Source organism: Bufo bufo, chromosome 1, assembly GCF_905171765.1.
Source record: "Bufo bufo chromosome 1, aBufBuf1.1, whole genome shotgun sequence".
Classification (NCBI taxonomy): domain Eukaryota; kingdom Metazoa; phylum Chordata; class Amphibia; order Anura; family Bufonidae; genus Bufo; species Bufo bufo.
The window spans coordinates 786,220,318-786,247,948 of NC_053389.1; the positions used below are offsets into that span (position 1 = coordinate 786,220,318).

The window sequence follows — 27,631 nt, forward strand, 5'->3', positions numbered from 1 at the left end:
GGCTGTCACTTCCTTTTTTTCAAGGTTATTATTTGTGTGCACAGATACAGCGTTGTTGTTATTGGAAGGAGAGTTTACTTTCACAGTATTTAACTAAGGTTATTGATAGGCCAATAGAGAATATATTTGCATGTTTGGAGACTGGGTCTATGGGAATCGAGAGGTCCTTGCTGATCCCTTGCTCACTACAGAGGGTGTGGAATAGGCTGAAGGAGATCCTTAAAGTCTCCGATCCGTTCGCTTTTACCCCTCTGTGGGGGAACAGGGGGCTGGAGGAATTCTTCAAAATTACAGAGTTTGGTTATTGGACACGAAATGGCATCAATAGGGTGTCTCACCTTTTCCATGTAGGCCATTTTAAGTCATTTTTGGAATTTGATTTTTTGGATAGCTCACCATTAGATTTATTTAACTATGCACGATTGAAACACATATTTGAAGCTTCTAGGGATAGGGGTCGTATTTTTCCACGAGAAAATATATTTTTTGATTATTGTGATGCTCAGAAGGACGTGAAGGTGAAATTATCTAGTTTATACGCTAAACTCCGAACGGCACTGGCAACTGTAACGCCCTTTAAAAGCCCTACCAAGTGGGAGCAAGAGTTGAATTGCCCCCCACTACAGTGGCCTACTATCTATAGGAACGTGAAAAAGGCGACAGTTTCCAGTGCCCATAGGCTAATCCAATTTAAGATTCTCCATAGATTGTATTATACGCCCAAAACCCAAGGGAAATTTCCCCAAAATAAGGACCGGGATTGTTCCTGTCCTAAGTGTGGATATGTAAATGCGAACTATGTCCATTTGCTTTGGAGCTGCAATAAAATAAGAAAATATTGGGATGAGGTTTTTTCTGCCCTACAAAAGGAATCTTCAATGAACTATAACCCGGGGATCTTGATAGTGATCTTTGGAGATTATGGCTCAGAGACGGAAGTTCCGCCCCAGGTTAGACGGATTTGGATGAGAGGATTGATGGTAGCGAAAGCTATATTGGTTAAGTATTGGGGTTCTGTCTCCCTGCCCTCGTCAAGGGAGTGGGGTCTATACTTACAACAAATCAAAATATATGAGGATATTGAAAGAAAACGGAGAGTCGCACGCAGAGCTCTGTAGCTATACATTACTTAATTTTGTTATTATGACACATTTAATTGATCGGAGGGGACGACAGCCAATGGGTGGGGGGGGGGATATAATGATGTTATATGATTGATATATTATATATACCATTGTGACAGATATTGGTTTATGTATTAATTGTATGGTTTCTAAAAGCAAAATAAAGATAATTTTAAATAAAAAAAAAAAAGAAAACAAAACATAAGAATAAAACATAAAAACAATCTACAAATACAAATCTCTAATTCAAAAATGTTCATATTGTCCTCAGTAATTCCTAAAAACCAGCAATAGCCGTTATTACAATGTTCATAGGGGTTGTCATCGACCCTGACTACAGTAGAAGCCCCCTTAACACAAAATGATGTTACATACAGTCAGGTCCATAAATATTGGGACATCAACACAATTCTAACATTTTTACACCACCACCACAATGGATTTGAAATGAAACGAACAAGATGTGCTTTAACTGCAGACCGTCAGCTTTAATTTGAGGGTATTTACATCCAAATCAGGTGAACGGTGCAGGAATTACAACAGTTTGCATATGTGCCTCCCACTTGTTAAGGGACCAAAAGTAATGGGACAGAATAATAATCAGAAATCAAACTTTCACTTTTTAATACTTGGTTGAAAATCCTTTGCAGTCAATTACAGCCTGAAGTCTGGAACACATAGACATCACCAGATGCTGGGTTTCATCCCTGGTGATGCTCTGCCAGGCCTCTACTGCAACTGTCTTCAGTTCCTGCTTGTTCTTGGGGCATTTTCCCTTCAGTTTTGTCTTCAGCAAGTGAAATGCATGCTCAATCGGATTCAGGTCAGGTGATTGACTTGGCCATTGCATAACATTCCACTTCTTTCCCTTAAAAAACTCTTTGGTTGCTTTTGCAGTATGCTTTGGGTCATTGTCCATCTGCACTGTGAAGCGCCATCCAATGAGTTCTGAAGCATTTGGCTGAATAGGAGCAGATAATATTGCCCGAAACACTTCAGAATTCATCCTGCTGCTTTTGTCAGCAGTCACATCATCAACAAATACAAGAGAACCAGTTCCATTGGCAGCCATACATGCCCACGCCATGACACCACCACCACCATGCTTCACTGATGAGGTGGTATGCTTAGGATCATGAGCAGATCCTTTACTTCTCCATACTCTTCTCTTCCCATCACTCTGGTACAAGTTGATCTTGGTCTCATCTGTCCATAGGATGTTGTTCCAGAACTGTGAAGGCTTTTTTAGATGTCGTTTGGCAAACTCTAATCTGGCCTTCCTGTTTTTGAGGCTCACCAATGGTTTACATCTTGTGGTAAACCCTGTGTATTCACTGTGGTGAAGTCTTCTCTTGATTGTTGACTTTGACACACATACACCTACCTCCTGAAGATTGTTCTTGATCTGGCCAACTGTTGTGAAGGGTGTTTTCTTCACCAGGGAAAGAATTCTTCGGTCATCCACCACAGTTGTTTTCCGTGGTCTTCCGGGTCTTTTGGTGTTGCTGAGCTCACCGGTGTGTTCCTTCTTTTTAAGAATGTTCCAAACAGTTGTTTTGGCCACGCCTAATGTTTCTATCTCTCTGATGGGTTTATTTTGTTTTTCAAATAGCACACTTGAAATGAACTCTGGACCTTTTATCTGCTCATTGTAATTGGGATAATGAGGGAATAACACACCTGACCATGGAACAGCGGAGAAGCCAATTGTCCCATTACTTTTGGTCCCTTAACAAGTGGGAGGCACATATGCAAACTGTTGTAATTCCTACACTGTTCACCTTGGATGTAAATACCCTCAAATTAAAGCTGACAGTCTGCAGTTAAAGCACATCTTGTTAGTTTCATTTCAAATCCATTGTGGTGGTGTATAGAGCCAAAAATGTTAGAATTGTGTCGATGTCCCAATATTTATGGACCTGACTGTATATGGAGGGCTGGCCTTTGGTTACATGGCACCCTATGCGAGAAGTCCCCCCCCCCTCCCCCAACACAAATACCTCCGCAACCATGCGCGACCACCACATTTCCCTCTATGGGACTTTCGAAAATAACTGAGCACTGGCTATTTTCAGAAGTTCTGTACAGTGAATGGAGAAGATGCCATGCAGCCACAGTAGTAGTGGTGCCATATCAAGCCCTGTACTTCAAATACAGCACCAGAACCAAACCCAGTACATAAATACAGCACCAGAACCAAACCCAGTACATAAATACAGCTCCTGAACCAAGCCCATTATATAAATACAGCACTAGAACCAAACCCAGTACATAAATACAGCTCCTGAACCAAGCCCATTATATAAATACAGCACCAGAACCAAGCATGCAATGTAAATAGAGCTCCAAAACCGAGCCCAGTACATAAACAGAGCTCAAGAAGCAAGCCCAGTGCATAAATACAGCACCAGAACCAGACTCATTACATAAATACAGCACCAGAACCAAACTCATTACATTAATACAGCACCAGAACCAAGATCAGTACATAAATACAGCACCAGAACCAGACTCATTACATAAATACAGCACCAGAACCAAACAGGTCCGCACAGATATTATTCCCTAGTCAGGTTAGCCCTGGACAGTATGTAAAGTGTGACTCTGCAGGTGCCAGCTCGGCCTGGACAGGTGTGCAGTCTGCTGGGAGTGGTAGTTTCACAGAAGAGAATGCGACCAACACTGTGGACCATATGAGTGACTACAGCACTGATCAGACAACGTTTACATGTAGTCACTTACAGGTGGCACCTCAGGTGGCATCTCCTTTCTGTGATGATCTCTCCCGGCTCGTCTCTGCCGCCCAGATGTCTTCAGCTTCTCACCCTACATACTAACACATACTGTGCCACGGAATACGATCATATCACACACTATGCCCACTGAAAATAATGCACCACACACAGTGGTCTTGCCTCCTTGTGTGTGTGGTAATGCACCACACACACTGGTAGTGCCTCCTTATATAGTGCCACATACTCTGTGCCCCCTGTATATAGTGCCACACGTGTTGCGTCCCCGGTATATAGTGCCAGGTTTTGTGCCCTCTTATATAGTGCCAGGATCTGAGATCCCTTCATATAGCGCCTCTTGTTCTGTATCTCCTTAATATGGTGCCAAGTTCTGTGCCCCTTTATATAGTCCCAGGATCTGTGCCCCTTTATATAGTGCCTCTTCTTCTGTGCCCCCCTTTAGTGTCCTAAGCTCTGTGTCCCCTTGTCATGCCTCATTTTCTGTGCCTCCTACAGTGTCTCATGGTCTGGGCCTCCCTAAAGTGTGCCCAAAATGTTGCAACTGTGGCATGTGCCTGCTCTTTCACAGTAGTGCACCCTCGCAGTAAGACTAACTTGTTAGGCCCCTTACACAGTAGAATGCCCCTTTACTGACCCCACACAGTAAAAAGCCCCTTTAATGCCCCATCAGAGTAGAATTACCTTGTTGTGTCCCCGAACAGTAGTTATGCCCCCATAGTGCCGCCACACACTGGTTCTGCCCACATAGAGCCCCCACACATTAGCTATGCCCCCTTAGTGCCCCTACACAATAGGCATGCCCCCTTAATTACCACACACAGTAGTTATACTGCTCAAGTGTCCCCATAGAGTAAAATGCCTCCTTAACATCCCTACACAGTAAAATGCCCATTTACTGCATAAATCGAGTAGTGCTGCCCTCTTAGTGCCCCTATCCAGTAGTGCTGCCCTCTTAGTGCCCCCATCCAGTAGTGCTGCTCTCTTAGTGCCCACCATCCAGTAGTGCTGCCCCTTTTGGTGCCCCCATCCAGTAGTGCTGCCCTCTTAGTGCCCCCATCCAGTAGTGCTGCCCCTTAGTGCCCCCATCCAGTAGTGCTGCCCTCTTAGTGCCCACCATCCAGTAGTGCTGCCCTCTTGGTGCCCCCATCCAGTAGTGCTGCCCTCTTAGTGCCCCCATCCAGTAGTGCTGCTCTTTTAGTGCCCACCATCCAGTAGTGCTGCCCTCTTAGGGCCCCCATCCAGTAGTGCTGCCCTCTTAGGGCCCCCATCCAGTAGTGCTGCCCTCTTAGGGCCCCCATCCAGTAGTGCTGTCCTCTTAGTGCCCACCATCCAGTAATGCTGCTCTCTTAGTGCCCCCATCCAGTAGTGCTGCCCTCTTAGGGCCCCCATCCAGTAGTGCTGCCCTCTTGGTGCCCCCATCCAGTAGTGCTGCCCTCTTGGTGCCCCCATCCAGTAGTGCTTCCCTCTTAGGGCCCCCATCCAGTAGTCCTGCCCTCTTGGTGCCCCCATCCAGTAGTGCTGCCCTCTTGGTGCCCCCATCCAGTAGTGCTGCCCTCTTAGTGCCCCCATCCAGTAGTGCTGCTCTTTTAGTGCCCACCATCCAGTAGTGCTGCCCTCTTAGGGCCCCCATCCAGTAGTGCTGCCCTCTTAGGGCCCCCATCCAGTAGTGCTGCCCTCTTAGTGCCCCCATCCAGTAGTGCTGCCCTCTTAGGGCCCCCATCCAGTAGTGCTGCCCTCTTGGTGCCCCCATCCAGTAGTGCTGCCCTCTTAGTGCCCCCATCCAGTAGTGCTGCCCTCTTAGGGCCCCCTTCCAGTAGTGCTGCCCTCTTAGGGCCCCCATCCAGTAGTGCTGCCCTCTTAGTGCCCACATCCAGTAGTGCTGCCCTCTTAGGGCTCACATCCAGTAGTGCTGCCCTCTTGGTGCCCCCATCCAGTAGTGCTGCCCTCTTAGTGCCCCCATCCAGTAGTGCTGCTCTTTTAGTGCCCACCATCCAGTAGTGCTGCCCTCTTAGTGCCCCCATCCAGTAGTGCTGCCCTCTTAGTTCCCCTATCCAGTAGTGCTGCCCTCTTAGTGCCCCCATCCAGTAGTGCTGCTCTCTTAGTGCCCCCATCCAGTAGTGCTGCCCCTTTTGGTGCCCCCATCTAGTAGTGCTGCCCCTTTTGGTGCCCCCATCCAGTAGTGCTGCCCCTTTTGGTGCCCCCATCCAGTAGTGCTGCCCTTTTGGTGCCCCCATCCAGTAGTGCTGCCCTTTTGGTGCCCCAAACATAACATAATAAAAAACATAATAAAAACTATATACCGTAGATTTAGTATCACAATAATTGCAGGATTTTACTAAAGTATGACGTAAAGTCATGATTTTATTAAAGACACGGAGGCGAGTATTGCTATAACCTTTCTTTACTTCTACCATAGCAGCAAAGAGAAAAGGTATACAAAATGGAAACCATAGTAACAGACTCCTCCCCTTATCCCAGTATATCCATCCTTGTCTGCCTGGGCTCTTCCTCTTTCTTTGCGCCTCAACTAGCGCTGTTCAAAACCGGAACGACTGACGCTGAAAACAACCGGATAACGAAAACCTCTTGAAACCTGTCGGCTTGGACCGCAACAACCGGACATCCGACCGGACCGGAACTGTGTAACTCAAATGCGTGAAGCCGTTAGTCTCTCAACCTAGGAAAAAAGGATATAAAGAAAACATTCTATGACCATAATCCAGTGCATCAGAAAAAAATAGAATCCACATGTAGTAAAATACTAAAAGAATTTCAATATCCCGACCATAGGGTAAACAGACATTACATACTCACTCAAGCCCAAAAGGGTGGGTCCAGGGAGGGCAATACTCGCCTCCGTGTCTTTAATAAAATCATGACTTTACGTCATACTTTAGTAAAATCCTGCAATTTTATAACAAGACACGGAGGCTCATATTGCTCGTTTAAAGCTGAGCCACTAAAGAATCAAAAGCGTGTGATGCCGGTCTAAAATAAAACTCGCGGAAAGTGGAAGTCCTGGACCAATCCGCCAGTCTCATAACATCTTCTAAGCGAGCTCCAGATGTTGTCATGGAAGTAACCGCTGCACTGCGAACCGAGTGTGCCGTGAAAACAGTCGTATCAATCCCAGAAAGGGAGAGAATCCACTTAACCCAGCGAGATAAGGTAACGCTGGTGACCGGAGCAAATGGGCTGCGAAAAGAAATGAATAATTGGGGAAGAGAAGGCGACCGCAATGGACGGGTTCTATCTTCATATTCGCGCAAACAAGCCACAGGACATAGTTGTGGTGAAGCCGGAAAACGGGGGTAAGAGACCGAATGGATATTGGTTTTAGTGCGTCGGGAAATGTTAAAGTGGACCCCCTCCGGGGTGAAGGATCTAGCGTCCCAATCCAAAGCACGCACATCCGAAACTCTCTTACAAGAGATTAAACAGAATAAAGTGACCAATTTGGCCGATAACTGACGTAAAGACAATTGAGCATTAGAGGGCCAGTTGATTAAAAAGGTTAAGACACCAGAAACATCCCAGGTTGACGAAAACCGTGGCCGAGGAGGTCGGGCCAAGCGTGAACCTTTGAGTAAACGACAGACCAGGGGATGTTGACCCGCCGGACGTCCCTCGAAACCGTTATGCCTGGAGGAAATTGCTGACCTAAAGACATTGATGGTACGGTAAGCCTTTCCTGCCTCAAAAAGTGAGGATAAAAAGGCTAAAATTGAATTTACAGGAGCCTCAACGGGATCCAAAGTCCGCTCGACGCACCAGCGAGACCAAGAACCCCAGGCGGCTCGATAAGCTCGCCTCGTTCCGGGTGCCCAAGCGCAGTCCAATAAGAACCTAGTCGTTCCTGAAAGTCCAGTGCCTCCTCCTGGACTCCCGAGATCTTGCAGGCTAGGAGACGTAACGATCCGTTCTGAAGGAGTGGATGAAATTCTCCTGCAGGCCCTAGAAGCAGTGACAACTGATCGGGAAGAAGAAGCGGAAAATCCACCAGAAGTTTCAGGATTTGAGGGAACCAGGACTGCGTTCTCCAAAATGGCACAATCAGAACCAGGTTCGCCAACTGTTGACGAACTTGAAGGAGTACCCTCGGGATGAGCGTGAAAGGAGGGAACGCATACATCAGCGCGTCTCCCCAGTGTTGAAGTACAGCGTCTACCGCTTCCGCCAAGGGATCCGGCCTCCAGCTGAAAAACCTGGGCAGTTGGGTATTCAATCGGGAAGCGAACAGGTCGACTGAAAAGGGACCCCAAAGAGAAGAAATAGCAGAGAAAACCGTCTCGTCTAATCTCCAGTCGCTGGAGTCCGGGATGTAGCGTGAATTCCAGTCCGCTAGGGTATTGTTAAGGTCCGGAAGGTATTCTGCCACCACAGAAATGTTCCTGTCGAGACAAAATTCCCAAAAGTCCTTCGCCAAATGGGTCAGAACAACCGACCGTGTTCCACCCATGCAATTGACATACCTGACCGCTGATATGTTGTCCATGCGGAGTCTGATGGCTGAACTGACCACCCCATTGGCAAAACTGCAAATGACAAACGACCCTGCGAGAAGATCCAGGGCGTTGATGGGAAGACGGGATTCTTCCTGAGACCATGGACCGCCCGTGGAAACTCCACTGCAATGTGCTCCCCACCCGTGCAGGCTCGCATCGTATTCTATGATCAGATCCGGTTGCGGACCCACAATAGCCCTGCCATTCCAGACCGATAGGTTGTGGATCCACCACCTCATTTCGTCTTTTGTTTCTGCATCCAATGTGACAAAATCTGCGTAAGAGGCCCCCGTCCGAAGATGAGCGATTTTGAGGCGCTGCAACGCCCGATAATAGAGGAGGGCTGGAAAGATGGCTTGAATCGATGAGGCCAGAAGTCCGATTATCCTCGCTAAATGTCTCAATGACATCTGAGGCAGTCGAAGGACATGCCGCAGCTCCTTGCGGATGGCCTTGATTTTTGAGAGGGGAAGACTGAGGGATAACTCTACTGAGTTCACCTGGAACCCCAGGAACTCCATCGACCTGGCAGGGGTCAGACAAGATTTCTCCTGGTTGACGATGAACCCCAAATTGGAAACGAGCGACACCGTCAAGTGGAGGTGTTTCAGAAGGAGAGTGTGTGATTGGGCCATGATCAAGATATCGTCCAGGTAGACGATTAGGCGGACACCTCTGCTGCGGAGCCAAGCCACCACTGGGCGCATGATCTTGGTAAAGCACCAGGGGGCGGAGGAGAGGCCAAACGGAAGGCAGGTGAAGCGCCAAGTCTGACCGTTCCATAGGAACCGAAGCAGGTCTCTTGAAGAGGGAGACACTGGAACCGTGAGGTAAGCGTCTTTGAGATCTATCTTGGCCATCCAATCGCCTGGAAGAAGCAGATCTCTCAAAAGATGGATGCCCTCCATCTTGAAATGTCAATATTGTACAAAAGCGTTTAAGGCTTTCAGATTGATCACAGGGCGCATCTGGCCCCCTTTCTTTTGCACCAGAAAAATACTGCTGATCACTCCCCTTCGATTCTCTGGTGCGCGTTCGATCGCGCCTTTTTGCAGTAGATCCGACAGTTCCCTCTGAAAGAGGGACCGTGCTGAATTGGACAGTGGAATTGAAGGGGGGGCCGGGATGGAACTTGGATCGGCAATCAGGTCTATCGTGAACCCCTGCACAGTAGAAAGGACCCATTGGTCTGAGGTTATGCCTGGCCACACATGAGAAAAGAAACGGAGTCTGCCTCCGACATAATGGTCTAAAAAAAGGTAGAGGACGAAGAACAGAACTTACCAAATGGTCGTCGGGAGCTTGGATTTCCTCTGAAACCTCGTGACCGGAAAGGGGTGCCTCGTGATGGAAAAAAGGCCGGCTGGTGTCTCTGATCCTGGAGGGATGCTCTATACGTAAAGGAGCCTCTGACAGAACCCTGGGCATGAAAATTGGAACGGCCGGACAGTCGGCCCCTAGAACTGCCGGCCCTGTTGGAAAAACGCCCCTGAAAGACTCGACGCATCGATGTCTGGGCCTTATCAAGAGCCGTAAAGGCTCCTACATACTTCTTTAATAAAAGAGTCGCCAAAGAGCAACCCTTGGGCATCTTTGCCCGCTTCAGTCAAAGCCAAATTAGACAATTTTGGCTCGATCTTGATCAGTATCGCTTTACGCTTTTCAATGGCGAGCGAGGCATTAACATTACCAGCCACGCATATGGCCCTCTGGAACCAACCTCTCAGTTCTTCTGGGTCCACCTGGCTACCTGCCGCTTTAGCGGACTCAGCCAGATCGAATATTTTAGCTAAAGGACCTGTAATGTCCAGTAGTTTATCTTGGACTGCCTTCAAAGCAGCGTCCAGCCCTTTACGGGGGTTAAAACCCGTCTTCGCCAAAAACCGGACCATCTTAGGATCCACTGAGGGCGTTTCACACACTTTGTGTGGTATCAAAGGACGAGGGCACTCTGCCCGCAACTTATTACGCGATTCCTTACTAAGCGGATTGCGTATGCGAGCTTCCATATATTGCGCCACATGCGTGGCGGGCATCCATTCCGCAGAGCGGGGATGGTGCAGCTCATCAGGGTTAAACAATGGTTCCCCAGACGGATCCATTAAGAGATCCTCTGCTAACCCCTGGTGTAGTACAGGGGGCTCCGGGCATACATTAAGTGCCGGGTCCACAGCGATATCCGCCAAATCGTCCTCCACCTCATAAGTCAAATCATCGACATTCTCATGAGCCTCCTCCTCCGACTCCCTATCAGAGTCTGACACTGGCTCAGGTAGAGACCTGGCAGTCTTCCATGCCCGCGAATTTTCTGCCTGGCGGGTGCAAGCTCGTTTACGCGAACAATGCGCGTTATCTTGGGATGGGGATGGCCCATCAATCTGAGGTGTTCTGGAGGCAATAGGTACTGGCCCTGGAGGCTGGACCGAGCCTTGGGCAGCGGTGCTAGGACGAGCCATAAGGGCCTGAGAGATAGACTGGGTCAATGCAGAGGACATTGAACCCATGGCGGTTATGATGGCATTAGAAATAGATCTTTGTAGTGCCAAATCATGATCGTCCGGGTGAGACACCTCGGACCTCCTATCCTGAGTAGGGGACACCTGTTCTACAGGGGGGGGGGGGGGGGGGGGGGGGGTCACTAGGGGCCACAGAAGCAACGGAATTCTTTCTGAGAGACATAGTACTAGAAGGAACGGCAGGAGTTAGTCACCCCAGCCAGGAAGCAGCAGATATTGCACTAGAAGAAAAAGAGAGAGCGATGTAGCACCAGAACAAGCACAAGAATATATCAGAGGAAGAAAACGGATATGTAAGGAATTGAACTCACAAGGCACAGAGGAGCACAAAGAAAACCGCAAGGATGGTAAGATAAGCAGAGCGGTACTGTCCGGTGCGTTCAGAGCGGGGAAACTCACAGGGACACTGAAATCTTGCGAGATCTCGCCGTCAGCAAACAGCCGAACAAGGAAAAAGGCGCCCGAAATCTCGAATCGCGAGACTTCGGGCGGGGAAGGTGAAGAAGAAGACAGGAAGCGCGCGAAATGGCGGACGCAACCTGAGGTAACCAGGGGGGAACAAAAATAACTGGAGAGAAAGCGGTTCACGCCAGAAGGGCGGAGGAGCCGCAAGGTCCGTTAAAGGGGGCAAATAAATCCTATGAGCAAATAGGGAGCAAATGAAGGAATAAAACCTGTAGGGAAAAATTATACATAAGAAAACTATATATATATAACAACAATCATGATGTTAATGAAATGCCCCCTAAAACCCAAAAAAGGGGTGAACCCAATCTGACTAAAAACAAATGTACCAGACCCTGAGCAGCGCTACAGAGCTGGAGAGTACTTATCTGCCTGGTAGCAGCAAAGAAAGAGGAAGAGCCCAGGCAGACAAGGATGGATATACTGGGATAAGGGGAGGAGTCTGTTACTATGGTTTCCATTTTGTATACCTTTTCTCTTTGCTGCTATGGTAGAAGTAAAGAAAGGTTATAGCAATATGAGCCTCCGTGTCTTGTTATAAAATTGTTGGTTATCATAGTGAAAATGGCAGAATTGCACTTTTTTTTTTTTTTTTTTAGAGTTTCACCACATAAAGATTTTTTATTGCATATTTAATACAAGATTTGGTAGTTAAAATTGTTCCATTGGAAAATACAAGTTGTCCCACAAAAAATAAGCCCCCATAAGACTGTCTGAACTGAAAACAATTATGGCTTTTGTAGGGTGGGGAGGAAAAAGCGAAAATGGGCTCAGGCCTTAAAAGGTTAATCGCAGTTTCACCCCCCCCCCCCCCTCCCATTTTCTATTCTACTATGCTGCTTGGCTGTACCAGTCTTCACTGTAGTTCTGGCATTCTATTCATATATTTCCGCTTTCCTTTACAGATGATTTTACTACAAGACTGATCATCGGTATTCTGTGCGGTGTAGCTGCCTTACTCCTCCTTGCTGGCATTGTTATGCTAGGACGGTACATTGGCTGGAAGAATGGCCGAAAGGGATTCTATGCACTGTGGAGGAAGAACCCCGACCCACGCCAGCAGAATGGAAACATCCCAGAGCCCCCCGCCAACAGCACGTCTTGCGTCTAATATTAAGACTATTGCAACCTGATAACTCAGACGCTGAGATGGAGCAATGTGAAGGCGGACTGCTGACTAAGCCGCCAGGCTGGGAGCAGCCAATCAGAGCCATGCCTGACAGTCTCCTTGGAAACCAAATTGTGGTGAACAGGAAAAGAGAGCCAATCAGATTCCAGCAGTGAAAGCAGTGACCTGATTGGTTGCTGTGAATCAGGAGAAAGGTGTTACCCATAGCAACCAATCAGATTCCAGCTGACAGTTTAAAACAGAAGTCACAAGAAGACATCTTCTCCTTCTCCGCACATGTCTGGACACAAGGCTCCCCTCCCCCAGCCTTCCCTGAGAGAGATTGTCATATGTTCTCTATGTTTTCTATCAGTTACTTCTGTGGTAATGTTGATGATGTGGATCCTGAACACAAGGGCTAGTTTTCTATCTGTCTGTCTATCAGGAGTGGCCACAGACCCTACAGGGAAACCTCCTGGTGGTCCAATGCCCAGGGGGCGCCTGTGCCCTCCGGTCACATAATGATCTGATGTCTCAGCCGAGTACAACAGGTGCTGTCCTTAGTCTATCTATCTATCTATCTATCTATCTATCTATCTATTATCTATCTATCTATCTATCTATTATCTATCTATCTATCTATCTATCTATCTATCTATCTATTATCTATTTATTATATCTATCTATCTATCTATCTATCTATCTATCTATTATCTATTTATTATATCTATCTATCTATCTATCTCATATCTATCTATCTACCTAATCACAGAACAGACTCAGAGAATGCTATGACATATGCAGGTCCTCCACAATCATTAGTTTTCTTGTGAATGTGTTACTATATCGCACTGTACTATACCATACTGCAGAGTAATGCGTCGTCAGTGTATTCTGTCCATCTCAGGTGTAATGTCACATTAGGTGATTATAGTTTTATTGTCAGTGTTGTTTTATTGCTCACTTCTGAAATAAGCTAGATAATGTATTTAGAACTACTCATATTTAAAGGACAACTCCACCTTTCAATATGCACACATAGACCCCTATCCTTTATTCGTGGATGGATATGTACTATTGTGTGTTTCACAAGAGATGATTGTGTTATAGTGTGTCACACAGTGTCTATCCTATATCCTATATTTGCAGCCACCCAGTGGTTGTGATTTACGGCTAGCATGTGGTGATATTGTTTAATGAAAAATTGGAGAAAATTAGAGCTAAGGTAAGGGTTGACACATTGTGTAGATAGATAAATGTGAGATTAGATAGATAGAGATAGATAGATAGATAGATAGATAGATATGAGATCAGATAGATATAGATAGCTTTACAAGATAAATAATAGGGTGACGTCTAACTGTCTTTTTAGTGTGTAGGGGCAGGGATATAAATGTTATTACAAAGAGTATGCTAAACTATTCACCTGGGCTGTAGCAGTCAGCGCTGACACACAGGAACATAGTATACTTAATGTCAGTGCTGCACACTGCAGCCCTGCTCCTCTCCCTACCTTCCCAGCACTAACCAGAGACATACTGGGAAGAAAAAGGGGAGCCCTGTGGCCAGTGACCAGCTCTGACGGCAGATCCAATGCATTATGGAGCATATAACTTTTGATTTTCAGTTAAATAAATTACACATGTAGAAAGGCAAGGCAGGGGAAGGAGGCAGCACCTGGGGCAAGGAGACCAGAGGCAGGCTGAGAATCCTGCACTTGCATCTGGGTGGGGAACACTTTAGAGGCCACTTTATTAGAAAACAGCTTCTAAAGGTTTCCTCGCCAACATCTAGGCTGCAGAGATCTGCGCTGACACACAGGAACGTAGTACACGTACTGTCAGTGCTGCACACTGCAGCTCTGCTCCTCTCCCTATCTTCTCAGCACTAACCAGAGACATAATTGGAAGATCAGGGAAACACTTCAGCATATGAAATGCAGTATAGAACAACATATAACATTTGTTTTTAGCAAAATAATGTAGACATTTAGGGAGACAAGGCATGGGAAGGAACCAGCAACTGGAACTGGGAGAGCAGAGGCAGGCTGAGAATCCTGTGCCTGCATCTTACAGTAAAGGGCACATATTAGAAGAACACTTTATAGCACTGCCCCTGCACATTAATACAAACAAATAAATGAAACAACCATTTTTTACATGATCCCAATTTGCCTGCAAAGATATAAATGGTAGAGGTGTAAGGGTATGATCATACATGTGTCATGGCTTCTGCTCCAAGCATAAGCTATAGCGCTGTAGTGGATCCTTTGCACATATCCCAATGGCATCCAGCTGATTTCTGATGGTTTATGTCTGGGCTACGTCATGGACTCTTGATGACAGACAATAATGCTGCCTGCAATGCACCCAACACATATGTGAATATGTAATAATAATATCATGTAAGGTTGTCTGCCTAAAAGATCCACTAGAGGGAGCACCACATATTGTTTTATTACTGCTAAGTGCTATGTATAAACAGTATGCTGTGAGCTCCCTCTAGTGGTGGCTGAAGGTAAACAGAATCTTACCTTTTAATTCTATGTCTGTGCAGGAGATTTGGAGCAGTGTATCAGAAACATTGTACTCCCTTCCCTATAAAGATAGATTAAGACAGTGTTGTAAGGTGGAACTGTGCTTTAAGTGTTTGCTGTCTTATTTTTTATGTGAGAGTTACGAGACACTCTCTCTGTTACTGTATATACAACCAGGAAGATGTCTCTTCAAGTCCTCAGTCTGTAATGTCCGATGCAATCAGTTTCTACTGGTCAGAACTGACGTGTAACAGTAATGGTTAGTGACAATGGCAGAATGTATGGACTCCTTGGCTTTCTATTGGATGGACCTGTCATCTTTACAAGAAGTCATGCTGTATGAAACTGAAGAGAAGACCTAGAAGGCTTCCAGTGACCGAATGACTACAGGACCACAGGGCGTATACATGTATATACTGTTTATATGTTCTATTTAAACTTTATACAGTAAACTGATTTCTCTAACATGTTGTGTTGGAAATTATTATGCAAATATATGAATGGTGACTAGATTTGAGACACCCCTCTAGTTGGAGCTCCTTTGTCCTTCAGAATATCGGATCATGTGGACAGGAGGGGTTCTCGGAATTGCCACAAATTAAATGGAGTTACCAAAGATACTAATCCACCACTATACGACGACCCATGTGGCATGGTGCATTGTCCTACTGCCATAGGCCAAACAGATGTCATGAAAGGGTGGACTTGGTCATACACCATGCTTAGGTAAGCCATACTGTCCAAACGTCCATCTATCCCCGGGTATCATAGGACCCATTGTGTTCCCAAAAAATTCATTACTCCACCTGCCTGATAAGAAAGGTTCATCGATGATTCATGCTGCTTTTGGCAGATTCTGACATCTGACCACTTTTGTAGATGACTTGTTTGCGTCCATAGGATCCCCTTTCAGTGCATATTTCTCCTCAATCACACCGTTCTCCGTATACTCTCCACACATGGCTGCAGTTTTTTTGATACTGGTCCTGGCTAGTCTAGAACCGGATCCACTAAGATTACTTGATTCTCCTTTTCTAATCTGGATCCACACGGAAAATGATCCACTGAAACTTGCTCACTTGATTTTTTGTCTTACTCCGGGGTTAAAGGGGTTTCCCCATCACATACAATGGGGGCATATCGCTAGGATATGTCCCCATTGTCTGATAGGTGCGGAGCGGGGAGAGCTGTGGCTGGAAGACCTCCGTCCACCACCAAGCGCTGCTCCCATAGAAGTGAATGGTAGCGCACCGCGCACACGCAGCCCCTGCTCCCATTCAGACAGCGCTCGGCTATTTTCGGCGGCCCCATAGAAAAGAATGGAGGGCGGTTGGGCTGCACATGCGCAGTGTGCCCTCCGTTCATTTCCACGCTCCGTTCTCATTGTAGGTGCGGGTCCCACCTATCAGACAATCCTAGCGATATGCCCCCATTGTCTGAGATGGCAAAACCCCTTTAAGTGTCTAATTTCCCTACAGGGAAGAGCTGGCCAATGTAAGAGCAGGGCAGGGAGATCAAGAAGTGTCTTGAGCTACCAAATTCTCAGTGTGCATCATGTGATCAGGAAGCGCCCTCAGATGCCACAGCTGACCGTGGCATCTGACCGGTTAAATGACCAGGATCAGAGTAATCTCTGATCACAGTCATTGCTGCTGGGTCTCAACTGTATTGCACATCCAGCACACACCATGTAGGGAGCGGACTCAGTTTGTGAGCCCATTTCATGTATCTATTACACACAAATGACATACAGAGGTTAAAGAATTGCAATAGCGAAGGCAAACTTACACAAAGGGTCATTTATAGACACATAGGACTGCTCTGCTGGCCAATTCCAGGACCTCCCCGTTCCGGGAAAAACCAATAGACAGAAGTGCCGGATGTGGTTTAACACCGGATCCATGGCCGATGCCAAAATCGACAAATAGGACAGTTATTGTGGGTGCTCATTTATTTCATATGGCTATGTTTTTACCATTTTGTATATGTCGTATTCTCTTATAATAACTTTTTGTTCTTTTGTGTTACATTGAAAAGGTTCTAGCTTTTAAGTCACAGCTGGAGTCGTTTTCAAAGAAATGGTGTGTGGCGGTCTTACTTCAGGAGTCCAGCATTTGGAGTACCGCCTCGTCCTTTGTTATGTTATTAAATTGAAACATGAAACATCTTCACACGATTTTACAAATAGGCTGGGACCACCCCCTCTTGCAGATGGTTTTGGAGCGACGAGCCCCTGAGGAGCTAGTGTAGAGAATGGGAGTGGTAGCAGCCCCTGATGAAGTATTGTGTCATGGTGTGCTCCCTCAGGCTGTTGCTCCATGGTGAAGGGTGAAGTGGAAATGTAGTTTTGAAGAACAAGGCCAGAAGTATACTTATAACGGTGTCTTTTTACTATGTGCAAAGCATAACTTCAGGTGCATTCAATAGCAGTGGATTTCAAGTGCAATTTCTGGCACCAGTAAGGAATATGGAGGCAGGTTGGATGGCTGCAGTGTAGCACTTGTGAGTGTAGATATCCACTATCAGATCCAGACATTAGTTTTAACTGGCATAGTGGTAGTTTGCGTGATGGGTGTCTTAACCGTAGTCCCTCACCTTACACCAGTGTCTTCAATACAGGTGTTCAGCTGTTAATTCTGCTGTCTCACTTCTCAAGGATTTACTTGAGGACATATTCTGTTGTTCTCTATGGGGACTCTCCAACCGACGCAAGAGCTCTGTAGTGTGCTTCTTGTGCTCTACGTCTCTCATCTAGGCTGAAAGCAGGACCAGCACACTCCTACCAAGAGGGGAGGAACTGAGGAGCCAGTGCAGAGAATGGGAGTGATAGTGGCTCTGATGAAGTGTTGTGTCACGGTGTTCTCCCTCAGGCCGTTGCTCCCTGGGGATCAGTGCAGTGGAAAAGTAGCATTGAAGAATGAGGCCAGAATTAGATATATGCAAGTCTCTTCTAGTAAGAGCAACGTAGAACTTCAAATACATTCAGTAGCAGCTGATTTTAAGTGCAAATTTTTATGGCAACGGTAAAGATATGGAAGCAGGTTGGATGGTGACAATTTTAGCACTGGCTTAACAGTACTCCGGTGATGGGTGTCTTGGCTGTAATCCCTCACCAGAAGTAGTGTGTTAGCAGTTCACTCTGCTGTTGAACGTCTCAAAACTTTACTTGAGGAAAACTGGAGTAGTTCTCTCTGGAGAATATGTAACAGGAGCAGGAGCTCTGCAAGGTGCTTCCTCTCTCTTCTGTCTTTGTACAGGAACTCCCCCTCTTGGCAGGCATTCATCCCACTTTTACCAAGAGGGGAGGAACAGGGTGGTTATCCATCTTTCTGCCAACCTTTGCCATCCATTCTTTGCTGGTAACTACCGCCAGAAGCAAACAATAAAATACACAACAATGAAAACTATATACAAATAGTAGTGCCCTAGGTCTAGGGTATTACACATGTAATGGGAAAATCCATGCAGAACTGAGGACATGCTTTGGATTTTCTAATCCCCATCATGCCAAATCTGTTGTGGATTTTCACAGAGGATTTCACCAATGAAAATAAATCCAGGCCTCTCTTGAACTCTTAGTTCACCATCACCACCTCCTCAGGCAGAGAGTTCCATAGTCTCACTGCTCTTACCGTAAAGAATCCTCTTCTATGTTTGTGTACAAACCTTCTTTCCTCCAGACGCAGAGGATGTCACCTGGGCATAAATAGATGACAGGAGAGATCTCTGTTTTATACTTATACATAGTTATTAGATCGCCTTCTGACTGTAGTCCACCCATTCCGTTAATACTTTAGTTGCCCTCCTCTGGACCCTCTCCAGCTCTGCTATGTCTGCCTTGTTCACAGGAGCCCAGAACTGTACACAGTACTCCATGTGTGGTCTGACTAGTGATTTGTAAAGTGCTAGGACTATGTTCTCATCACCGGCATCTATGCCCCTTCTGATGCAACCCATTATCTTATTGGCCTTGCAGCAGCTGCCTGACACTGGTTTCTACAGTTAAGTTTACTGTCAACAAAAATTCCTAAATCCATGCTTTTTCCTGTTATTTTTAATCCACAGTCCATACCATTAGGAACAAAGGCTGTGGCTCCCCTCACCTTTAGAGGGATAGGCTGCCGACAGGCCGCACTGCCACCTCGCACTTGCCACTATCTTTACAGCAGTGGGGCGCGGCTACCCAGTCCTGACCCCTCGACTAGATCCATGCCGCAGATTGCCCTAGGGATTGAGACATCTACTCCCGAATGCAACGGAGTAGAGATAAGCAAACATTTTCTATAGTCGCTAACAATTTGATAATTTTTTTCTGACCCAAATCGATTCGGCCCAATTGGCTCCAATTGAACTTGGAAATTCGTATATAACACCCTCTAGTCTCCTAGGACTCAGAATTTTTAGGAAAACTTTTCATTCATTTTAGATTTTTCTCTCCCCCTTTCCTCCTCCCTAAGCTCTTGAACGCAATGACAGCAATAGTAAATGATGTCTGATTGACTCTAACATACATAGCTATGGGTAAACGCAGGGGTGACGGTGTTATCATACAGCGTGTTGAATATCACGCACCGGCACGTGTCTCATGCTTTTTCCTTATCCAAAGCTTCCAAAAATTGTCCCTTATTGGGGGCAGATGGTGTTTAAACACATACGGTGTTATGGGATAAAAAAAATAATTAAAAAGTGGCTTGGGGGACCAAGCGTCCAAAAATTATGCCTTGACAAAGTGAGAATGCCTGCCCGTACGACACACATAAGTGTTAACTGTCAGAAGAAAAAGTGGCTCGTTGGGTAGGGTAATAACAGGCATGTGGCTTCAGTAGTAGCAGCAGCAGCGTAGCATGGAACATACAAGGCAGCAGGTCGGCAGTAGGTAGTAATAGTAGTAGTAGGGGTAGTAGTAGTAGTAGTAGTAGCGGATGCATAGCATTAATAGTGGTGGCAGTAGGGGATTGGCAGTGAGGAGTAGCAGCTGCGGAGGTGGTGGCAGCTGCTGTACGGAACATGATGGTAGGCAGGACAGCAGGCAGCCAGACAGCAACAGTAGCAAGATGGGGCACCATCAGCTAGGCCAGATCTATGCATCAGCCACAGCTAGAGGAGTATGAAAATCCTCCCGAATCCAGGCTTGGTTCATTTGGACAACTTGGTCCGTCTGGGTGTCACCATGCCCCCTGCAGCGCTGAAAACCAGAAACAGAGAGCATATTGAGCTAGTTTCGGCCACTGTTCCAGTCTGCTTGCCAAGAAGTCCATGGGGTCAGGGAACATGGTATGTGCCAGAAACAGGCCAAAGTGTGGGCAGGAACACCAAACCTACTTCCCCTTCTAGAGTAACATTAACCCATATACATAATAGACTGCAGAAACCAAAAGGAGTATATGTAGTTAAATACTAAATCACTGAGTAGTCACACCATTAAATTTTATTAAACATATACTAACAACATGATTGCCATACACAAACTGGCTAAAAAGAGCTGCATTTATATTTATATAAGGAGATATATAACGCGAGTTTGACCGCGACGCGTGGTTGATTAAGTGTGGTTGCGTAAGTGTGTGACTTAAGATTAAGTGACTTTAGATTCAGGGACTTCTGTGGGGGACTGCAATTAGCCAGTTTCTTAGTACTACATTATATTGTATTTTTTGCTTTTGTGGTGTAATCCCCATTTAGTATGTGTTGCACAGTTGACAACGCAGTCCAGTGCACATCTTGCATGATGTATGCAGTCCTGGAACAGCCGTTCCAGGGTGTATTTCTTTGTTCAAGATGTGAGCAAATTACCCGTTTGGAATCGCTAATCGAGTCTCTAAATGGGCAAGTTGCAACACTGAGAGGCATTGACAATTTGCAAAAGAGTTTGCTTCTCACCGAGCAAGCACTCTTTGGGGTAGATGAGGGGGAGGGTGGTAGCGAGGAGGCTGAGAAAAGTGAGGTAGCTAGCTGGGTAACAGTTAGAAAGCGGGGTAGAGGGAAGAGTGCCAGGGAGGCTAGCCCTGATCTGACACACCCCAACAAGTTCGCACGTTTGGCAGATGAGGGGGATATCAGTCCGGGGACGGCACTGCCGCAGCCGGACACTTCCTCTGCCAGTCAGGGGAATGTCAGCTCCGGTAAGCAGGGAACCAGGAGAGCAGGGCAGGCCAGACAGGTGCTGGTAGTGGGAGACTCAATTATTAGGGGAACAGATAGGGAAATCTGTCACAAAGACCGTGATCGCCGAACAGTGTGCTGTCTTCCTGGCGCTAGAGTTCGACATATCGCGGATCGGGTTGACAGATTACTGGGAGGGGCTGGAGAAGATCCAGCGGTCATGGTCCATATTGGAACCAATGACAAAGTTAGAGGTAGGTGGAGAGTCCTTAAAAATGATTTCAGGGATTTAGGTCAAAAGCTTAGGGCAAGGACCTCAAAGGTAGTATTTTCTGAAATACTACCTGTACCATGGGCCACACAAGAAAGGCAGCGGGAGATTAACAAGTGGCTCAAGAACTGGTGTAGGAAGGAGGGGTTTGGGTTCCTGGAGAACTGGGCCGACTTCTCTATCGGCTACAGGCTCTATCGTAGGGATGGGCTGCACCTCAATGGGGAAGGGTCAGCTGTGCTGGGGAAGAAGATGGCTAGAGGGTTGGAGGAGTGTTTAAACTAGGGACTGGGGGGGAGGGTAATTACACTATAGGAGGGGAACATAGTGCAGATAGAGACCGGGGGCAAGGTAGTGGGACTGGGGGAGGAATGGAAGGAGGGACTAGAACAGTTCAGAAGGAAAGGTGTAAGATAATAAATATACATAAACCTCTCAAATGTATGTATACTAATGCCAGAAGCCTGACAAATAAAACTGGGGAACTGGAATTAGTGATGTGTGAGGAGGACTATGACATAGTGGGAATAACTGAGACATGGCTGGATGATCGCTATGACTGGGCGGTTAATGTACAGGGTTACAGTCTGTTTAGAAAGGATCGTCAAAACCGGAGAGGGGGAGGGGTCTGCCTTTATGTAAAGTCTTGTCTAAAGCCCACACTCCGTGAAGATATAAGTGAGGGACATGAACATGTGGAGTCACTGTGGGTAGAGATACATGGAGCTAAAAACAACAATAAATTACTAATAGGAGTTTACTATAAACCACCTAATATACCAGAGTCCACAGAAAATCTACTACTAAACGAGATACACAAGGCGGCAAATCATAATGAGGTGGTTATTATGGGGGACTTCAACTACCCAGATATAGACTGGGAAACTGAAACTTGTATATCTCATAAAGGAAACAGATTCTTGGCAATAACCAAAAACAATTACCTCTCCCAACTGGTTCAGGACCCGACTAGAGGGACGGCTATACTGGACTTAGTATTAACCAATAGGCCTGACAGAACAACAGATGTGCAGGTCGGGGGACACCTGGGAAATAGTGACCATAAAGTAATAACCTTCCAATTATCATTCAAAAGAGCGTTTCTACAGGGAGGAACAAAAATACCAAACTTCAAAAAAGCTAAATTTAGCCAACTAAGAGAGGCCATAGGCCTAACTAACTGGGACAAAGTCCTCAAAAATAAAAATACAGCCACAAAATGGGATATCTTTAAAAACATCCTAAAAGCTCATTGTGAGAGGTACATACCGTATGGGAATAAAAGGTTAAGGAACAAAAAGAAACCAATGTGGATAAATAGAACTGTAAAGAAAGCAATAAATGACAAAAATAAAGCATATAAATCACTAAAACAGGAGGGTAGCACGGAAGCACTGAAAAACTATAAGGAAAAAAACAGAACATGTAAAAAACAAATAAAAGCGGCCAAACTAGAGACCGAGAGATTAATTGCCAAAGAGAGTAAAACTAACCCTAAAATGTTCTTCAATTATATAAATGTTAAAAAGTATAAATCTGAAGGTGTCGGCCCTTTAAAGAGTAATGAGGGGGGAGTCGCAGAGAGCGACGAGGAGAAAGCAAAGCTGTTAAATATTTTTTTCTCCAATGTATTCACTGAGGAAAATAAACTGTCAGATGAAATGCTGAATGTTTAAATAAATTCCCCATTAAAAGTGTCCTGTCTGACCCAGGAAGAAGTACAACAGCGACTTAAAAAGATCAAAATAGACAAATCGTCAGGACCGGATGGCATACACCCCCGTATCCTAAGGGAATTAAGTAATGTCATAGCCAGACCCTTATTTCTGATATTTGCGGACTCTATACTGACAGGGAATGTCCCACAGGATTGGCGCATAGCAAATGTGGTGCCAATATTCAAAAAGGGTCCAAAAACAGAGCCTGGAAACTATAGGCCGGTAAGTTTAACATCTGTTGTGGGTAAACTGTTTGAAGGTTTTCTGAGAGATGCTATCTTAGAGCATCTTAACGGAAATAAGCAAATAACGCCATATCAGCATGGCTTCATGAGGGATCGGTCATGTCAAACTAATTTAATCAGTTTCTATGAGGAGGTAAGTTCTAGACTTGACAGCGGCGAATCAATGGATGTCGTATATCTGGACTTCTCCAAAGCATTTGACACTGTACCGCATAAAAGGTTAGTATATAAAATGAGAATGCTCGGACTGGGAGAAAACGTCTGTATGTGGGTAAGTAACTGGCTCAATGATAGAAAACAGAGGGTGGTTATTAACGGTACACACTCAGATTGGGTCACTGTCACTAGTGGAGTACCTCAGGGGTCAGTATTGGGCCCTATTCTCTTCAATATATTTATTAATGATCTTGTAGAAGGCTTGCATAGTAAAATATCAATTTTCGCAGATGACACTAAACTGTGTAAATAATTAACACTGAAGAGGACAGTATACTACTACAGAGGGATCTGGATAGATTGGAGGCTTGGGCAGATAAGTGGCAGATGAGGTTTAACACTGACAAATGTAAAGTTATGTACATGGGAAGGAATAATGCAAGTCACCCGTACCCGTACATACTAAATGGTAAAACACTGGGTAACACTGGCATGGAAAAGGATCTAGAAATTTTAATAAACAGCAAACTAAGCTGCAAAAACCAGTGTCAGGCAGCTGCTGCCAAGGCCAATAAGATAATGGGTTGCATCAGAAGGGGCATAGATGCCCGTGATGAGAACATAGTCCTACCACTTTACAAATCACTAGTCAGACCACACATGGAGTATTGTGTACAGTTCTGGGCTCCAGTGAACAAGGCAGACATAGCAGAGCTGGAGAGGGTCCAGAGGAGGGCAACTAAAGTAATAACTGGAATGGGGCAACTACAGTACCCTGAAAGATTATCAAAATTAGGGTTATTCACGTTAGAAAAAAGACGACTGAGGGGAGATCTAATTACTATGTATAAATATATCAGGGGTCAGTACAGAGATCTATCCCAGCATCTATTTATCCCCAGGACTGTGACTGTGACGAGGGGACATCCTCTGCGTTTGGAGGAAAGAAGGTTTGTACACAAACATAGAAAAGGGTTCTTTACGGTAAGAGCAGTGAGACTATGGAGCTCTCTGCCTGAGGAGGTGGTGATGGTGAGTTCACTAAAGGAATTCAAGAGGGGCCTGGATGTGTTTCTGGAGCGTAATAATATTACAGGCTATAGCTACTAGAGAAGGGTCGTTGATCCAGGGAGTTATACTGATTGGCTGATTGGAGTCGGGAAGGAATTTTTTATTCCCCTAAAGTGAGGAAAATTGGCTTCTACCTCACAGGTTTTTTTTTGCCTTCCTCTTGATCAACTTGCAGGATAACAGGCCGAACTGGATGGACAAATGTCTTTTTTCGGCCTTATGTACTATGTTACTATGTTGTGGTGGCCGGGCAACGGGATAGACATAAAGTGCAAAATAATAGGATGGTATTCGAAACACTCCATGATAGTGTAGCTGTGGAAGTATATAACATGTGCCAAATATACTGGAGAGAATATAGTATAATAAAGATGTATATAGAGAAAAGAGTAATAAGTGTAAAAGTGTAATAACAGCACTATAACTATCTGCTCTGCTCCCACCAGCCACTACCCCTTGAGAAAGCTGATGGCGAAACGCGCGTCAGGGCGCCGTGGTGGTTTGACCTTGTACAGAATTGTACATTTTGGTTGGTATTATCAATTGCTCTTTTCTCTACAGCACATCTCCAATCCTGTTCCATTAGCTGCAGCTGCTGATCCTGCAGTTCCAGATTACGCCACAGAAGGCCACCAGAGGACCATCCATGGAGTTTCTGCCAGAGGTATAGCCTCACCTGTGCTTCTGGGACTCTTGGTTGAGAGCCGCAAGTAAGGGATCCACAGATTTTTTTGCTGCGTTTCTAAGGATGCACCCGTCTTGAGGACTTTCCCATACCTGAGCCAAGACGAGCCTGGGTTTGTGCTACAGGGACTCTTGTCAAGAGCCACAACCCCAGAAAAATCCTCCCAACTGTGGATACCAGGACTCTGAAGTACTAGAGCCCAACAGTTTGGGATTTTATTCCATGCTTAGCCTAGGGTTAGCTAGCACCCCTCTTTGGCACCATCATAGACTGGGCCTCCACGTGCACTAGTTATATGTCACCCTAGCTAGATGTTATCCTAGGCAATGTATGTTCATGTATGAACTTATGCCCTTAACCTGGTCTTTTCACAGCAATGAGATTGAAGGGTTAGCATCAAAAGCTGCTTTAGGTATCTGATGCCAGGTTACCAGGAGGGACCACAAGCTCGGCCCGAGGACGGCCTGGCTTTCACCAAGGGGAGAGTGTAGTACTCCAGACCAACAAAACTTCATCATGGCCATTACCACTCCCATCCTCTGCACCTGTTCATCTGGGACTTGCTGCACATGCCCTATACAAAGCCTTTGGGAAAACCCTACTGAAATACTTGAGAACTGTACCTACTGCTTGTTTTTGCAATGTGACTCCCATCATGTATTCAGTAAAAGAGGGACTATATTTTACTATAACTGAGCTAGTTTAGTCACTGGTCTACATATCTGACCTGGGCTCCTGTTCTCCTGCTACGCACCCCACTTCTCAACTAACGTCATGGGCATCTCAGCCACTACCAGGCAGGAAACCCTAAAGGGCTTGTGCATGACCTGCTTCTCGGAACTGGCTCCCCTTATGTCTTGACAAATGGTCACATGATGCAAGAGGATATGGTCACCGCCATGGCCAGTGATTTGTTGCAGTCAAACCGGATGTTTGTTTTTTTACAAGGGAGCCTAGCAGTGTATCACATGCCTAGAGGAGAAGTAGTGGGGATAAAGAGATGGCAAACAGGTAAGTAAGCTTCCATTTACAGGTCCTGGCCAAGTAGGGGGATTTGCCACCCTCCGCTCCCCAATCATGCACAACTCCAGGGAGTGCTCCTAAGGGAAGAAGGTTTGCACCCCTCCAATCACTTCATGCATGGCCTAGGAGAGTGCTGGAGTAGGGTAGGGATTACCCACTGTGAGGACTACGACCACCTTCATTGCCGCTGTCACTCCTCCTATCTTCCTCTCCATCTCACTTTTCCCCTGCAGGCTGGAGCTCCGCCTTAGAACATATAACTAATCAGTGTCAAACTAAAGTTCTTTGGGCCCACCAGAGAAAATGATCTTGAGGGCCCCCACTCCTATAGAGCAGGGCCCCTCACAGGTGTTATGGTTTTTAACATTCCAAAGATTTCTAAAATTGTCCTTTATCAGGGGAAGATAGTCTTTAAACACATATGGTGTTATGGGAAAAAAACTGTGGCTTGTTGGGGAATCAAGCGTCCAAAAATGATGCCTTAACGGAAACCGAAGATCTGCCACGCACAAGTGATAATTGTCAGAAGAAAGAGTGCTGGTTCTGAACAAGCCTAGAAAAATCCTCCCTTTTAATTAGGAGTAGAGTTGAGCGAACACCTGGATGTTCGGGTTCGAGAAGTTCGGCCGAACTTCCCGTAAATGTTCGGGTTCGGGATCCGAACCCGAACCGAACTTCGTCCCGAACCCGAACCCCATTGAAGTCAATGGGGACCCGAACTTTTGGGCACTAAAAAGGCTGTAAAACAGCCCAGGAAAGAGCTAGAGGGCTGCAAAAGGCAGCAACATGTAGGTAAATCCCCTGCAAACAAATGTGGATAGGGAAATGAATTAAAATTAAAATAAAAAAAATAAAAATGAACCAATATCAATTGGACAGAGGTCCCATAGCAGAGAATCTGGCTTCACGTCAGCAGAGAATCAGTCTCTTCATGCCATAGCAAAGAATCTGGCTTCATGTCAGCAGAGAATCAGTCTCTTCATGCCATAGCAGAGAATCTGGCTTCATGTCAGCGCAGAATCAGTCTTCATGTCATAGCAGAGAATCAGGCTTCACGTCAGCCACCACTGGAACAGGCCACTGTCACACATTTAGGCCCCGGCACCCAGACAGAGGAGAGCGGTCCCGTAACAGAGAATCTGGCCTTATGTCAGCGCAGAATCAGTCTTCATGTCATAGCAGAGAATCAGACTTCACGTCACCCACCACTGGAACAGGCCACTGTCACACATTTAGGCCCAGGCACCCAGGCAGAGGAGAGCGGTCCCGTAACAGAGAATCTGGCCTTATGTCAGCGCAGAATCTGTCTTCATGTCATAGCAGAGAATCAGGCTTCACGTCACCCACCACTGG

At 46.0% G+C, this 27,631-nt stretch overlaps 1 protein-coding gene and 1 long non-coding RNA gene across 2 annotated transcripts in view; both read left to right on the top strand.

The window, feature by feature from the left end:
- The window catches only part of ICAM3 (intercellular adhesion molecule 3), a 37,891-nt gene extending 25,013 nt beyond the window's left edge, over positions 1-12,878 (top strand). Inside the window, exon 8 of the mRNA XM_040414925.1 lies at positions 12,269-12,878. Coding sequence (XP_040270859.1) covers positions 12,269-12,474 — 206 coding nt within the window. The 3' untranslated portion in view covers positions 12,475-12,878. The remainder of the gene's footprint in view (positions 1-12,268) is intronic.
- A 722-nt stretch (positions 12,879-13,600) lies between these two features.
- LOC120986387 lies at positions 13,601-15,472 on the top strand. The gene is made up of 2 exons (XR_005775678.1): positions 13,601-13,715; positions 13,750-15,472. It is a non-coding gene; the product is annotated as an uncharacterized LOC120986387 (long non-coding RNA).
- Positions 15,473-27,631: the final 12,159 nt, after the last annotated feature.